Raw genomic sequence first — 14,458 nt, 5'->3', positions numbered from 1 at the left:
TTTTAAGGAGTTAAAAAAAAAAGGGACTTACTTCGTACTTGCCTACTGATGGGTTTCATAGGTTCAAGCCAAATCTAAAGAGGATTTAAAAAGAGAGCAAATCCATGAAATAACTTCTCTATTTAGTAAGTATGCTACAAACAAGAAAATAACTATAGTCATACTCAAAGGCTCTCAGTGACCCGTGGATGTGGGGAGGGGCCTACAACACACCCAGAGCTATTTCCAAACGAATGAGAAGCACCTACCCAGTAGGATGGGATGTTTTGAAACTCCAACCCGAAGTAGTCACATTCTATCAGATTCAAACGCCTCCACACTTGTGTCAGTAAAACCTGGCCGTCACATTTAGGCTGTGGTGCAACAGGTGAGAAAAAGCATGTAGAGGATTATATGACTTTAAACAACAAAGACTTTAAACACGGTGTAGCATAAGGCTATTTCCTGCACACGAACTTTATTACAGTTAATTTCTTGTTTCACGGTTCTTCTAGGAGGGCTTCAGAACTGTCACAGAGTAGCCCTAACCGGTTTGGTTCAGTGGCTAGAGCATTGGCCTGAAGGATCTCAGGTTGGATTGCAATGAAGGGCACATGCCTGGGTTGCAAGTTGGATCCCTGGTCCTGGGTTCCTGGTTGGGACGCATGTAGGAGGCAACCAAATGATGTGTCTCTCTCACATGGATGTTTCTCTCTCTGTGCCTGTCTTTCCCTCTCCATTCCACTCTAAAAAATCAATGGAAAAAAAATAACCTCAGGTGGAGATTAACAAAAAAATAAAAAGTAAAATAAAATAAGAACTGTCACAAAGCAAATAAAATGAGTCTTGGGCTCTTTGTGCTCAGAAACTGACACCATTTAAATAAAGCTAAAAAATTCCTTCAATTTTACATTCTCAGTGTCTTTAGTCATAGGGGTCTTTAGTCACTTAGGGCTACAGAAACCATTTTTAGTCTTGGTAAATATTTTATCAAATTATGATATTTACTAAAAAGGCAGATCTCAGAGTCCATGTTTGCATAAAATCCCAGTGAATAAGTTATTTGGCAGCATTTCATGCTTATGAGAAGAGCATGGGCCATTCTCAAATGAGGTGGGGCAATCAGCTCTAAATTCCAGTGGACTGAAGATTAGAACAAAACTAAGAGGGATATTTCTATAATCTTGGGGTAAATAAAGTCTTCCTAAGATTAGCACAAAGGAAAGAATGACAAATTTGATTTGCTCTGTGAATAGAAAGACATTCTAGAACCAAACTGAAAAAAACAACCATTTATCTCATATTGCTTTTATGAATCGAGTGAGAAAATACAAAGGGCACTCAAGCCCTCTAATAACTAATGAAGTAAAACAGCAGGAACACAGCCATGTCCACACCCACTGCCGGGACCACCATTCACATGACCTTCTGGGCTCGTTTGAAAACACCTCAAAATTTAAAGTGTATAAAGTATATTTGCCTCAGCAATTCTACTTTTAGAACTTTCGCCTACAGATATTCTTTTGTTTTGTTTTGTTAATCTTCACCCAAGAATAGTTTTTCCATTGATTTTTAGAGAGTGGAAGGGATGGGGAGAGACAGAGAGAAAAATCGGTATCAGAGACACACATTGATTGGTTGCCTCCTGCATGGGTCCCGACCGGGGCTGGGATTGAGCCTGCAACTGAGGTATGTGCCCTTGACCAGAATCAAATCTGTGACTCTTCAGTCCATGGGCCAATGCTCTATCTACTGAGCAATCAGCCAGGGCTCTCCTATAGATATTCTCACTCAAATATACAGAGCTAAATATCAGGACAAACTCAGTAATGAACTGGTAAACTAAACAATGGTACAACCATAATTGAAAATTGTGCAACCCTTAAAAAGAACACAGAACCCTGCATATACCATCATGGAATGAAGTCCAGGGCTACAGTTTAGTCAAGAAAAAATGTTTCCATGTCTATACAGTGTAGGAAATATGATTCCATTTCCCAGAACCCACACACCCTGTTTCTTACAATAGAAACAAGTCTGGAAGGCTGGACCGGGCATCTTTACAGGTAGCCACAGTTAAAGGACTGAACGGAGATGGGGAATGGTCAAGGGCTTTTACTTTTACCTTATTTATGAACTTCTGTAATGTCTGCATTTTTTTCAATAGACATGTCATTTCTGTGATTAAAAAATACTATATGCAAGGGTGTGTGTATTGTTTCAAAGGACACTCTGTTTCTTTAGGCTTAACCACCATATTTTCTAACTGTGTACCCAAGAATTGCTTACTCTCCTAAAATGAGAATTCTTATTTGAAAGAATAAAACCTGCATCTGTTGTAACAAAGAAGCACAGAGAGACACAGGACAGTGAGCATCTCAGCAGAATGAGAAGTGAGCTGCAAGGTGGTCTCATATGGAAAATACAACATAAAGACCAAAGAGCAAATCACCTGGGCTCAGGATCCTCTAACATCACCTCTTACAAGTGTCAGGTAGGAGCCCCTGTGACATGCTGGGGGATGGGAAGAGGTGAGCCCACGCTCCACATAGGCTCCATGTCACTGGGATAACCATGCAGTCCCTCTCTATTCTCCCTGCTGACAGAGCTGAGCAAGTCGCTGTAGGACTAGAGTTGGGGACACGGGGGACTCCACAAGGAACACCCCAAGTCCCTCAGTTTGAGTGCACAGCCCCACACTATGAGGCATCACCCACCAGGGGTGACCTGCAAACCCAGGCTATTCCTGCACAGGAAAATTCCCTCACTTTCTTTCTGCTGGCCTCCAGCATGTCCTCTGAGAACCTGGCAAGTCACTCATCTTTCAAGTCCCTGTAATTTCAGTCAGTTCCACCTAACTACCACATCACCTGGTACTGACCTCCAGTATTGCACTTCTGGCATTGCTGTTTATACCTCCATGGGTACATTTCTCCCACTAGATGATAAATTTGAAGGACAGAGACTATGTCTCATTCACCTTGAATCTCCAGGCCCAGCACATGGGAGATGTGCCATCAACAACCTAATACCCTAACCAGCTGCCACTGCTCCACTAGCTTCAGCTCATCCCTCTCCTTAAGCTTCCTGGCCACCCTTGTCTGCTGCTGGGGTTAACAGCCCTACCCAAGCCCTCCACTCCTGGTGAGGATAGCTGGGCTTGCTCCAGGAAACCTGCCGACTGGGCTAAGGGACGCCAATGCACATTACGTGTGCAGACACACACAGGCAAATTCATGATGCATCCTTACCCTGCAATGTCCAACACCCAGGATAAGTCTGGGTATAAAAATACATTTAATGACACATGCATTTGTATTTATACACACACACACGCACACACACACAATACATACATGGGCACGTATACATACATGTATAACACACACATATGTATAACACACAACACACACATGCAAACACTCGCACGCATACGTATGACACATACACACAAACACACATATGTATATCACACACAAATGTATAATATATGCATGTGAACACAAATATGAATACATATGTATAATACACACATATGCACAACATGGATGGATACACATATGGACATATGTATGTTATGTAGGTGGGTTTAACCTCCTGAATTGGAGTAAATTTTATTAAACTAAAAAAGTTTTCGCAAGTCAATTAGCCTATGTTCAGGTAAGAAAAGGAATTTTGAATTCTCTGTGTCACCTGAAATATATATTCAACTCCTACAAAACCATCAGAATCTGGTGTTTTTACAAACCCATATAGAAACAGACAGCCCAATGTTATTTAAATTGATCCAAGCAGTGGGGAATCCTTTATAAATATTTTTTTTCTGAAAAAGAACCCCCAATCTCCAAACAAATCCACACACACACCCTACCTATAGAAACATCTCCATTTATGGGTATCAATAAAAATATCCCCACTAAAATATCAACAAACATAATCCAGCAATAACTAAAAGAGTAATAAGCCATAACCAAGTAAAATTATTCAAAAGATAGAGGCTAATTTAACATATAGTATTAGAAGATTTATTACTACATCATATTAATAGACCTGTAGGAAAAAAAACAATTCTATGATGAGCCCCAGTGTCTGAGATGCTGAGAAGGCATCTGATAAAATTCCATTTCCACTCTTGGTATAAATTCTTAATAAAATAGGAAAGAGATGTGATTGTTTACCATCTAACAAGACGGGTCACTCCAAAGCACACTCCACCACTACTGAATTACCACTGACATCAACACAGAGAAGAAATGAGGGGTAAAAATTAGAAAAGGGGAAGCAAGACCATCATTTGCAGATACAATAATTAACTTTGAAAATCCAAGAACATTAACTAGAAAACTGCCATGGAAAAGAAGGAATTCCATTAGGTAGAGAGAAAAACTTATACAGATATCAACAGCCTTCACATATACAATTAACCACCATTTTCAGGACAGAAAGGAAGAAATAACCACATTGTAACAACAACAAAAAGTTGAAGTACCTTGGAATAAATTTAACACTAAAGGACAGCTTTATGGAGATAATTTACAAATCACTATTCTGAGAGAGAAAAGGGGGACAGCGAAGAGGCATGAAGAAGTGGAGGGCATGCCATGTTCTCGGGTAGAAACTTCCCACAGAGACGTTGGGTCTTCTTGAATAATCTGCTGTCCTAATAAGAGTATCAACAGGATTCTGAGGTACCTGATAGGCTGATTCTACAGTTGACATCTACTTTTTAAATGCAAAAATGGCCAAGAAAACTCTGAAAAAAGAAAAATAGGGGAGGACTAGCCTTACAGATATTCAAAATGTTGAAAACCATAATTGAAATGTTTGGTACTGTTACACATCTACAAAGACAAATCAACAGAAGAGAATAGAAGGTGAAGAAATATATCAAAATATATAAGAAACTGGAGTGTCTGATAAAAGTGACATTTTAAATCAATCAGTGGGAGAAAAAGATTTTTTTTCAATGAATACTATTGCATATCCATCTGGAAAAAATAAGGATGTTATCATAATTTCAAATCATATCATAATTTCAAGATGAGTAAAACATTTAAACACAAACATGTCTATTCATCAAAGGGCTGCAATGAGATAATTTTGTTTTATACTGTGGGTGGGGAGAAGGCCATTCTCAGTACACTCCAGAAGCTAAAAGCCGTAATAGGAGGTTTGAGAGGCTGAAAACATGAAGATCAAAAACATCTCCCAAGAAAGAAGCACTGTAAACTCAAAAGACTTTTTCAAAGACAAATAGGGAAAAACATTTACTGCTCCTATCACAAAGGGCTAATTTTCTTAAAACACAGCAAACTGCACAAATCAGCAACAAGATTAGAACTGAATTTAAAAAAGGGCAAAAGAACAGGCTGTTCACAAAACAGAAAACTAAATGATGTTTAAACACACACAACCACACTATGAGATATCCTATGTAATAAAAGCCTAATATGCAAATTTCCCCTTGGGCGGACGTTCGACCAGGACTTCAACCAAGAGACCGGGAATTTTGACCACTCGCTATGACGTGCGCTGACCACTGGGGTGGCGCAGAACATGGTGGGTGTGAGCAGGAGCCTGATCGCCCACCGACTGCCCTGAAGACAGCGACCAGTGGCAGTGGTGAGGGGTGGGGCCACCACCGGGCTCCTAGACGCTGAGGGAGCTGGGCAGGGGGCCTGGCACCAACCCATCACCCCGCAGGTGGTATGGTGGAGCAGGTGAGGGGAGGGCACCAGGCCAAGGCAGGGTGCCAGGCGGGGCTGTGAGGCTGGGGGCGCAAGCTGGGGCCCGATTTCCACAGGACACCCCGAGGGAATCCACCTGTGTACGAATTTGTGCACCGGGCCTCTAATAAGAAAATAAAAATGAAGCTGAAATTCCATGTTTTGTCTATCAGGTTGGCAGAACTCAAAGTCTGAATGCATGAGTTGGGGAGTGTGGCAAAGGCATTTATTTGCCCACAAGGCTAGCTGGAGCAAACCCTGTGGAGGCCAGGAACTACCTATTAAATGTCCATTTCCACACCATTCTCTTAGAATCCCCACTTCTAACAAGTATTTCACAGGTGCAAAAACATGCAGATAAATAAGACCTGTTCCAATAATGCCTCCAAGAGCAAGTGATTAAACATACCCTAAGTCTGCCAGCACAGGACAGGTAATGAACTGTGTGGCACACCCAATGCCACGAAGGGCAGTTAGACCAAGGATACTCCCTATGACTAATGTAGAAAAAGAGCACGGTGCAGAGCAGTGCCCATGATGTATACCTAATCCTAGCCATCACCTTATCACTAAACCTAACCCTAACTTTAACCCTAGAGTGGGGGATATAAACACAGAATAGATATGTTGATGTGCATGTGAGGAAGTGCAGAGATTCTTGGGAGGGAGCACAGGAACAACAATGCTGGCGATTCAGAAAAATGAACCGTGTGTCTGCATATCCTTCTTTATTTTTTTTTTATTTTATTTATTTTTTTCAAATTTTTATTAAGGTATTATATGTGTACATATCTTACCATTGCCCCCCACCCCCACCCCACTCCCATACATGCCCTCACCCCCCAATGTTTTGCATCCGTTGGTTACTCTTATATGCATGCATACAAGTCCTTCAGTTGATCTCTTATTTCCCCCACCTCTCCCTAACCTTACCGCTGTAATTTGACAGTCTGTTTGATGCTTTACTGCCTCTGTAACTATCTTTTTGTTCATCAGTTTATAATGTTTTTCATTATCCCCAAATGAGTGGGATCATGTGGTATTTTTCTTTCATTGACTGGCTTATTTCACTTAGCATAATGTTCTCTAATTCCATCCAGGTGCCTACAAATGGTAGTAATTCCTTCTTTTTTATGGCAGCATAGTATTCCATTGTGTAGATGTACCATAGTTTTCTGATCCAGTCATCTGCTGATGGGCACCTAGGCTGTTTCCAAATCTTAGCTATTGTAAATTGTGCTGCTATGAACATAGGGGTGCATATATCCTTTCTGATTGGTGTTTCTGGTTTCTTAGGATATATTCCTAGGAGTGGGATTACTGGGTCAAATGGGAGTTCCATTTTCAGTTTTTTGAGGAAACTCCATACTGTTCTCCACAGTGGCTGCACCAGTCTGCATTCCCACCAGCAGTGCACGAGGGTTCCTTTTTCTCCACATCCTCGCCAACACTTGTTGTTTGTTGATGATAGCCATTCTGACAGGTGTGAGATGGTATCGCATTGTCGTTTTGATTTGCATCTCACGGATAATTAGTGACTTTGAGCATGTTTTCATGTGTCTCTTGGCCTTCCTTCTGTCTTCTTTCGAAAAGATTCTATTTAGGTCCGTTGCCCATTTTTTTATTGGATCCTTTATCTTCCTTTTATTAAGTTGTATAAGCTGCCTGTAGATGTTGGAAATTAAACCTTTATCAGTGATACCATTTGCAAATATGTTCTCCCATACAGTGGGGTTTCTTGTTGTTTTGTTGATGGTTTCTTTTGCTGTGCAAAAGCTTTTTATTTTGATGTAGTCCCATTTGTTTATTTTCTCTTTGGCTTCCATTGCCCTAGGGGCAGTATCAGTGAAAAAGTTCTTTTGGCATATGTCTGAGATTTTGCTGCCTGTGGATTCCTCTAGTATTTTTATGGTTTCCCGTCTTATATTTAAGTCCTGTATCCATTTTGAGTTTATTTTTGTGTATGGTGTAAGTTGGTGATCTAGTTTCATTTTTTTGCATGTATCTGTCCAATTTTCCCAACACCATTTATTGAAGAGACTGTCTTGACTCCATTGTATGCTCATGCCTCCTTTGTCAAATATTAATTGCGCATATTGGTTTGGGTCGATATCTGGATTCTCTATTCTATTCCATTGATCTATATGTCTGTTCTTGTGCCAGTACCAGGCTGTTTTGAGGACAGTGGCTTTGTAATACAGCTTGAAATCTGGTATTGAGATCCCTCCTACTTTATTCTTCTTTCTCAGGATTGCTGTGGCTATTCGGGGTCTTTTTTTATTCCAGATGAATTTTTGGAGAGTTCTTTCTAGGTCTGTGAAATATGCTGTTGGTATTTTAATGGGGAGTGCATTGAATCTACAGATTGCTTTGAGTAGTATGGACATTTTGATGATGTTGATTCTACCAATCCATGAACATGGTATGTTCTTCCATCTGTTTACATCTTTCCTTCTTTATTTTATATCATGAGCATGTACTAACCTGTTTTTTTAAGTCTACACATCTTTTTATTTTTAAAATATGAGAGGGAGAGTTAGAAACAGCAATGATGAGAATCACTGATCGGCTGCCTTCTGCAGACCCCCAGTGGTGATCCAGCTCGCAGCCCAGGCATGTGCCCTTGACTGGAATAGAAATGGGACCTTTCATTCCGCAGGCCAACGCTCTATCCACTGAGCCAAACCAGCTAGAACTACACATCTTTTTAAAAAAAACCAAAAAAATAGCCCTGGCCGGTGTGGCTCAGTTGGTTGGAGCATTGTCAGGTACACCAAAAGGTTGCCAGTTCGATTCCTGGTCAGGGCACATACCCAGGTTGTGGGTTCGATCCCTGATTGGGGTGGGTGCGGGAGGGAGCTGACTGATGTTTCTCTCTCACATTGATGTTTCTCTCTCTCTTCCTTCTTCTCTAAAAACAATAAAAACATTTAAAAAGTAGGCTGAGTATGGGTGTAGGGGACTGTGTACACAGGACCAAGTGCAGAATGTGGGAACCCAGGTGGAGTCAGGGCTTTCCCTAGTGAGGGGGTGGGTGGGAGTGGGGGGAAGGCAATAGAGACAAGCAGCACAGAATGGGACAGATACAAGACAGCAAGAGCGTATGTGTACATGGGAGGGTGGCTTGGAAGAAGAGGGACACAGCCCCCACCTGTCCACGAAGAGGTCCTGGGTCAGCAGGACTTGGAGAGGAAGAAGTGTACCCACCTCACACCTGCCACTTTCCTTAGAGGATGGGCTGATGCTAGATCTGGAGCAGGAAGATGAACCAGAGCGTTTTGCACAACAAAATAAGGCGATACTCACAGATCAATGGAGACGTGTCAAAAAGACACGGACCAATTCCCACTGGTCAAATCTGGACAAACGGAGCCTCAGAGGAAAGAGTGACACAGTGGAGAGAATCCACTGATGGACAGAAACCACAAGTCCACACTGATATACAGCAATGAATGAACTGAATCTGAGGAGCAATGAAATGGTCAAGTGATTTCTAAGAACCTCCTCACAAAGTGCTAATTACAGAGGGAAGAAGAGTAATTTCACTGTGGAGAAAACTGGCAGGCACCACCTCAACCAAGTGGTCAAAGTGAACATCACCAGAAACGGGGCAAATTGAAACTGTATGCCACATGACTGGATGCAGTGAGAACCCAGCATTCTTTCTGTGCCAGCTCTGAGTCTTGGTCTGTCGGGCTGTTATACCACAGACCTATGAACAATAGAAATTTATTTCTCACAGCTTTCAAAGCTGAAAGTCCAAGATCAAGGTCCATACAGATTCCATGTCTGGTGAGGTCCCACTTCCTGGGTCCTACGTAGGCAGCACCTTCTCCCTGTGTCCTCCATGATGGAAGGGGCAGGGACCTCTCTGGGGTCCCTTTAAAGGGCACTAACCCCATTCACAAGGGCTGCACCACATGACCTAATCACCTACCTAAGGTCTCACCTCCTAAAACCATCACACTGGGGGGGGAGGGGAGTTATGTTTCAACATATGAATTTTGGGGACACAAACATTCTGTCCATAACACCAAAATCCAATCATGAGAAAACAGTGAAGTCATCTACAAGGTAACTGCTGTGATCTTCAGAAATGTCAAGGTCATGAAAGTCACAGGCTGGACACTAGAGACAGTGGATTGGGTCCTATGTTATGAAGGACACTAGTTGGACCCACAGGGGACCTGACAGCAGGAATGGATCTGTGCTACAGTCCTGACTGACGTTGATGAAGAACCTCCTGGTTTGTAGGAAACACACCAGCAGGATTACGATGTTGGAGCAGAGTGTTGGCAGCTCGTTGTCAAATCTTCAGAAAAAAATTATTTGTACTATTTTTGCTTTCCCCCCAAGTTGAGATTTCTTCAAAATAGAAAGTTAAATGAAGTTAAAAATACAGAATTTTAGCATCTGAAAACAGAAGAATCCACATATAAACTAAGGAAGTTAAAAATGAATTTAGCAAGGTAACATGATATAAAGTTATTACACAAAAAGCAATTCCATTTCTATAAACTAAAATAAACAACTAGAAAGTGAAATCTAAAAATTGCCATTTATAGTGGCAAAAAAAAATAAAATAAAATAAAATACCTCAGACTACAAGGAAAGATCTGTAAGTCTGTTATTCGGGAAAGTATGAAACAAATGTTGAGAGAAGCTAAAGCCTAAATCAGTGGTCGGCAAACTGCGGGTCGCGAGCCACAAGCGGCTCTTTGGCCCCTTGAGTGTGGCTCTTCCACAAAATACCATGGCCTGGGCGAGTCTATTTTGAAGAAGTGGCATTAGAAGAAGTTTAAGTTTAAAAAATTTGGCTCTCGCCCCGATCCGTTTGGCTCAGTGGATAGAGCGTCGGCCTTTAGACTCAAGGGTCCCGGGTTCGATTCCGGTCAAGGGCATGTACCATGGTTGCGGGCACATCCCCAGTGGGGGGTGTGCAGGAGGCAGCTGATTGATGTTTCTCTCTCATTAATGTTTCTAACTCTCCCTCTCCCTTCCTCTCTATAAAAAATCAATAAAATATATTAAAAAAATTTGGCTCTCAAAAGAAATTTCAATCGTTGTACTGTTGATATTTGGCTCTGTTGATTAATGAGTTTGCCGACCACTGGCCTAAATAAAGGAGAGACATAGTCAATGTCTTCCAGTCTATGAACACAGCACATCCTCCATATGAGACGCTGATTTACCAAGTGAATTAATAAAGAAGACCTGACATAAGGTGTTAACAACAGGCAGCAATGCATACAAGTCTCACATACACTCTGATGACATTTATATAAAACTCAAGGTCTGGCAAAACCATTCTGTGGTAGCAGAGAGAGGGGTATCATAACTAACTGGTTGGCAGGGAGCCTATGCACCCTAACCAGGGCAGTGGTACCAGTGTGGGGCACACTTGCAATACCCACCCGGGTGCTCGGGGAAGGTGTACATTTTACTGTGGAAACTACACCTTGATAAGTAGTTACCAGGAAAGTAAGGTAAAAAGCCCTTGGGGTTCATGAAAACTGACCTCTACCTTTCACATTAATCTCTGAGATGTCACTGACCCGAGACTTGAAAAGCACACAGCTCATTCATCACAGAGCAGCTGGTCCTCTCACTGATGGTTCTGCTTGACAAAAACACTTGCCTTTGGCCCAGAGGTCTCTCTAACCTCCACCTGCCCAAATCCCACCTGGTCTGTCTCTGCCACAGCCTGTCAAGATTTCTTTAAAACGATTACCCAAAACAGAACACCCAAAAACACAAGTCTGGTCCAGTGCCTACACAGTGGCATTGAGTTGCTGGCTGTGGGTCACTGCACAGAAATTCAGTTTTCCAGAGAATAGAGCGCTGCTATCCACGACCCCACAACACTAAACACTCATCTGTCCAGTTTACTTTATAAAAAAAATCATTTTACAAAAGATTGAATGCAAAAAAAAAAAAAAAAAGGAGAGAATTTCTTAGACCATGTTTTGGGACAGCAGGAACCATACTTTGAATTTTGTCCAATAGTTAACAAATCTCCACACATGTAGAGACTTTCAACAAGTTTTCCTTGAGGATAAAATGCTACACGGTTCTTGACACTTCAACTCTAATTATAAAAAAAGGACAGAGTTATTTACATGGTAGGCGTTCAGATTAATGAATGAACAAGTCACTTAATAACTGGGACAAAACCTCTGGTTATGACTATAAATAATTAAGTCCAATCTGATGTAATTTATAAAAGATGGGCAATTCATCAAGAACAGTTGTGACAGGCTGATGAGGTATGATTCTGGCTGCAGGCCAAGAAAGGTTCTCCAAACAGGCCCTCTGTCCTGGCAGTGACATAAGTACAGTTTCCAAGTATGTAAAGAATTTGAGGAAGATGTTCACCAGTTATTTCTAAACCTCAAGAAGACTAAATTAGAAGAGACAGTTTAATTTTTAATTTTAAATATATGTGTGTGTGTGTGTGTGTGTGTGTGTGTGTGTGTGTGTGTATGTGTATACACTTGAAAAATAAATACCGTTCTTACCTGGAAGGGTTGATGGGGATGTAATGAAATAATGCTCTGCATGATGCCTGGCCAGGCTAGTTTCCCAGGTCGATACCAGGTGTCCTGTCTGCATCCCAGAGCAGATCTCTGGCTGAGAGAGCTGACACCCTCCCAAATCCCTTCATCCAGGACTCTGAGCCCAGCCAGTGTATACAATGGGAAGGAAGCAGATGAGACAGAGCCCCTGCTTTCCATGATGGGGCATGTCCCTCAAAATGGCAAGTGATAACTAATTTCTCCTGCCAAAAAGTATGAAAACTCACTATCTTTTCTATAATGCAAGTTAAAGATACCAAACTTTAAAAGTTCTTTTTGGTTTGTTAAATCCTTATCTGAGGACATTTTCCCATTTATTTTTAGGGAGAGTGGAAATGATGGGTAAAGACAAAGAGAGAAACATCCATGTGAAAGAGACACATCAAGTGGTTGCCTCCTGCACACACCCCAGGGCTGGGGATTGAGCTTGCAACTGAGGTAAGTGACCTTGACCAGATTCGAACCCGGAATCCTTCTTCAGTCCGAGGGCTAATGCTCTAACCACTGAGAAAAATCAGCTAGGGCAAGAGTATTTTTCAACATTACTTGCCAAAATAATTTCTCACAGGTTCATTCCTCTTAATTTCTACAGGGGCATTGTGACTGAAACTAATTAAGTGTTGCAGCCAGTTCTGTTCTCAATGTCCTTTGTTCTGTCACATGTCCACTTATACCCACTCATATCTGTACTTAATATTTACCTTCTCTTCCTAAAAGTGCAGAAATTCATCATCAATTGGACTGCACTACCCACTGTATATTTCCAAAGTAGGAAATGGTTGGATGACATGAGACTGTCCCTGAATGGGGATGGCAAGTCCTCACAGATACCAGAGGCACTAGTGTCATCAACAGATCCCACAAACTAAGACAAACTTCCCCCACAGCCATCTCCCACTGAAGCCAGCAGCCGCCAAGTCAGCACTGTGCTTCGAGGGCTGGCTGCAGGACCAAGAACATAATGTACAAAATATAGCTTAAAAACCAAGATTTTTTTGTTCAGTGTTTCCATTTCCCCAGTTGGTCAGCTTAGACATAAAGCATATTGTTAAAAGTTTATATCCACAAAAATACCATTAAAGATTGTGTCTGGATGGGAATGGGCTACAAAAGCTTAGCTAACAAAGTACTTCTTTATTCTTTGTCTTCAGCAGTGTGGGAAAATCCTTCTTGAAAATGCTTGATTTCTTCCTTCAACTTGTTTGTTTCATGTGTCCATTTACTTTATTTGCCAAATTATAACATCTCCATCTAGATGCCTCCTGTTATAAAATGCATATCTCTACAGTTAGTTTCACTGCTTAAGATTTTTCTTGTCTAATAATTAAATCAGCCCAAATTTCCTTTTATAATATTCCATTGTGGAAGGAAACTAAGCATGAGAGCTTGTAGGAAACTGTAGCTACATTCATTCTAGATTCTTTGAAAGGTCACCAACATTTTTGATGGGCGTCTCATTCTCTCTGGCACACTTTCAACTCTTAGGTTCGCCCATATTCCTGAAATGCTGCAGCCACAGAGACTGTGTTGAATTTGGGAGCACAGCTGTGAATGCTGCTTCTGCTTGTTGGGGGTTCTGTATCTGGGTAGGAGGGATGTACCCCACGCAGCCCTCAGACTGCAGATCCACTCGCATACAGATCACCTCCACCGAAGATGTGGGCCTAAGACGAACTTCTCATCACTGGGTCCGTGGGCACTCGGCTCTTCCACGGTGGTTTCTCTTCAATAACATAAGGAAACAGGACAATGCAAATACCTACACTTGAACCCGTGAATGTGGGGAAGACCGTGTTCTAGGTGTTGCAGCTTCTCCAAGCCCACCACTCCAAGCCTTGCTTTGTGAGACTGAGGTCCACAAAAATAAGCCTTTCCATTTCTGCGGCTCTGGACACAGATGCCAGCAGGTCACCAACTGAATGCAGGAAACCCAGTGCCTCCCACCCCTGGGATTTTCCCTGAACTCCAGTCCTGTCAGTGGGCAGTGACCATCTCCACCTCCCTGGTCAGAACTGGCCCTGGATTCCTCAGTGCTTTCCCTCCTCAGCCATTCATTCCATTCATTTTCCAGTTCACATAACTGGTGTATTTATCTCCTGACCAGTCTCCTGACAGGTGCCCATGATCTGTGAGCCCCAACAGCTTTACCCCAGAAAGAAGAATCCTGAAACTGGGGCA

General features: G+C 41.9%; 1 protein-coding gene across 7 annotated transcripts in view; it reads right to left on the bottom strand.

Moving 5' to 3' along the window:
• Positions 1 to 14,458, bottom strand: part of FARP2 (FERM, ARH/RhoGEF and pleckstrin domain protein 2) — a 111,149-nt gene that overhangs the window by 56,816 nt on the left and 39,875 nt on the right. For all 7 annotated transcript variants that reach the window (XM_080669810.1, XM_080669809.1, XM_080669811.1 and 4 more), the window contains exons 3-4: positions 249 to 353; positions 32 to 74 (exon numbers count right to left, since the gene is read on the bottom strand). In XM_080669810.1, the coding sequence (XP_080525936.1) occupies positions 32 to 74; positions 249 to 353 (148 nt within the window). The remainder of the gene's footprint in view (positions 1 to 31; positions 75 to 248; positions 354 to 14,458) is intronic.

The sequence above is a fragment of the Plecotus auritus genome (genome assembly GCF_963455305.1).
Source record: "Plecotus auritus genome assembly, chromosome: 5".
NCBI classification, from domain to species: domain Eukaryota; kingdom Metazoa; phylum Chordata; class Mammalia; order Chiroptera; family Vespertilionidae; genus Plecotus; species Plecotus auritus.
This window is presented reverse-complemented; position numbering and strand designations above follow the sequence as displayed.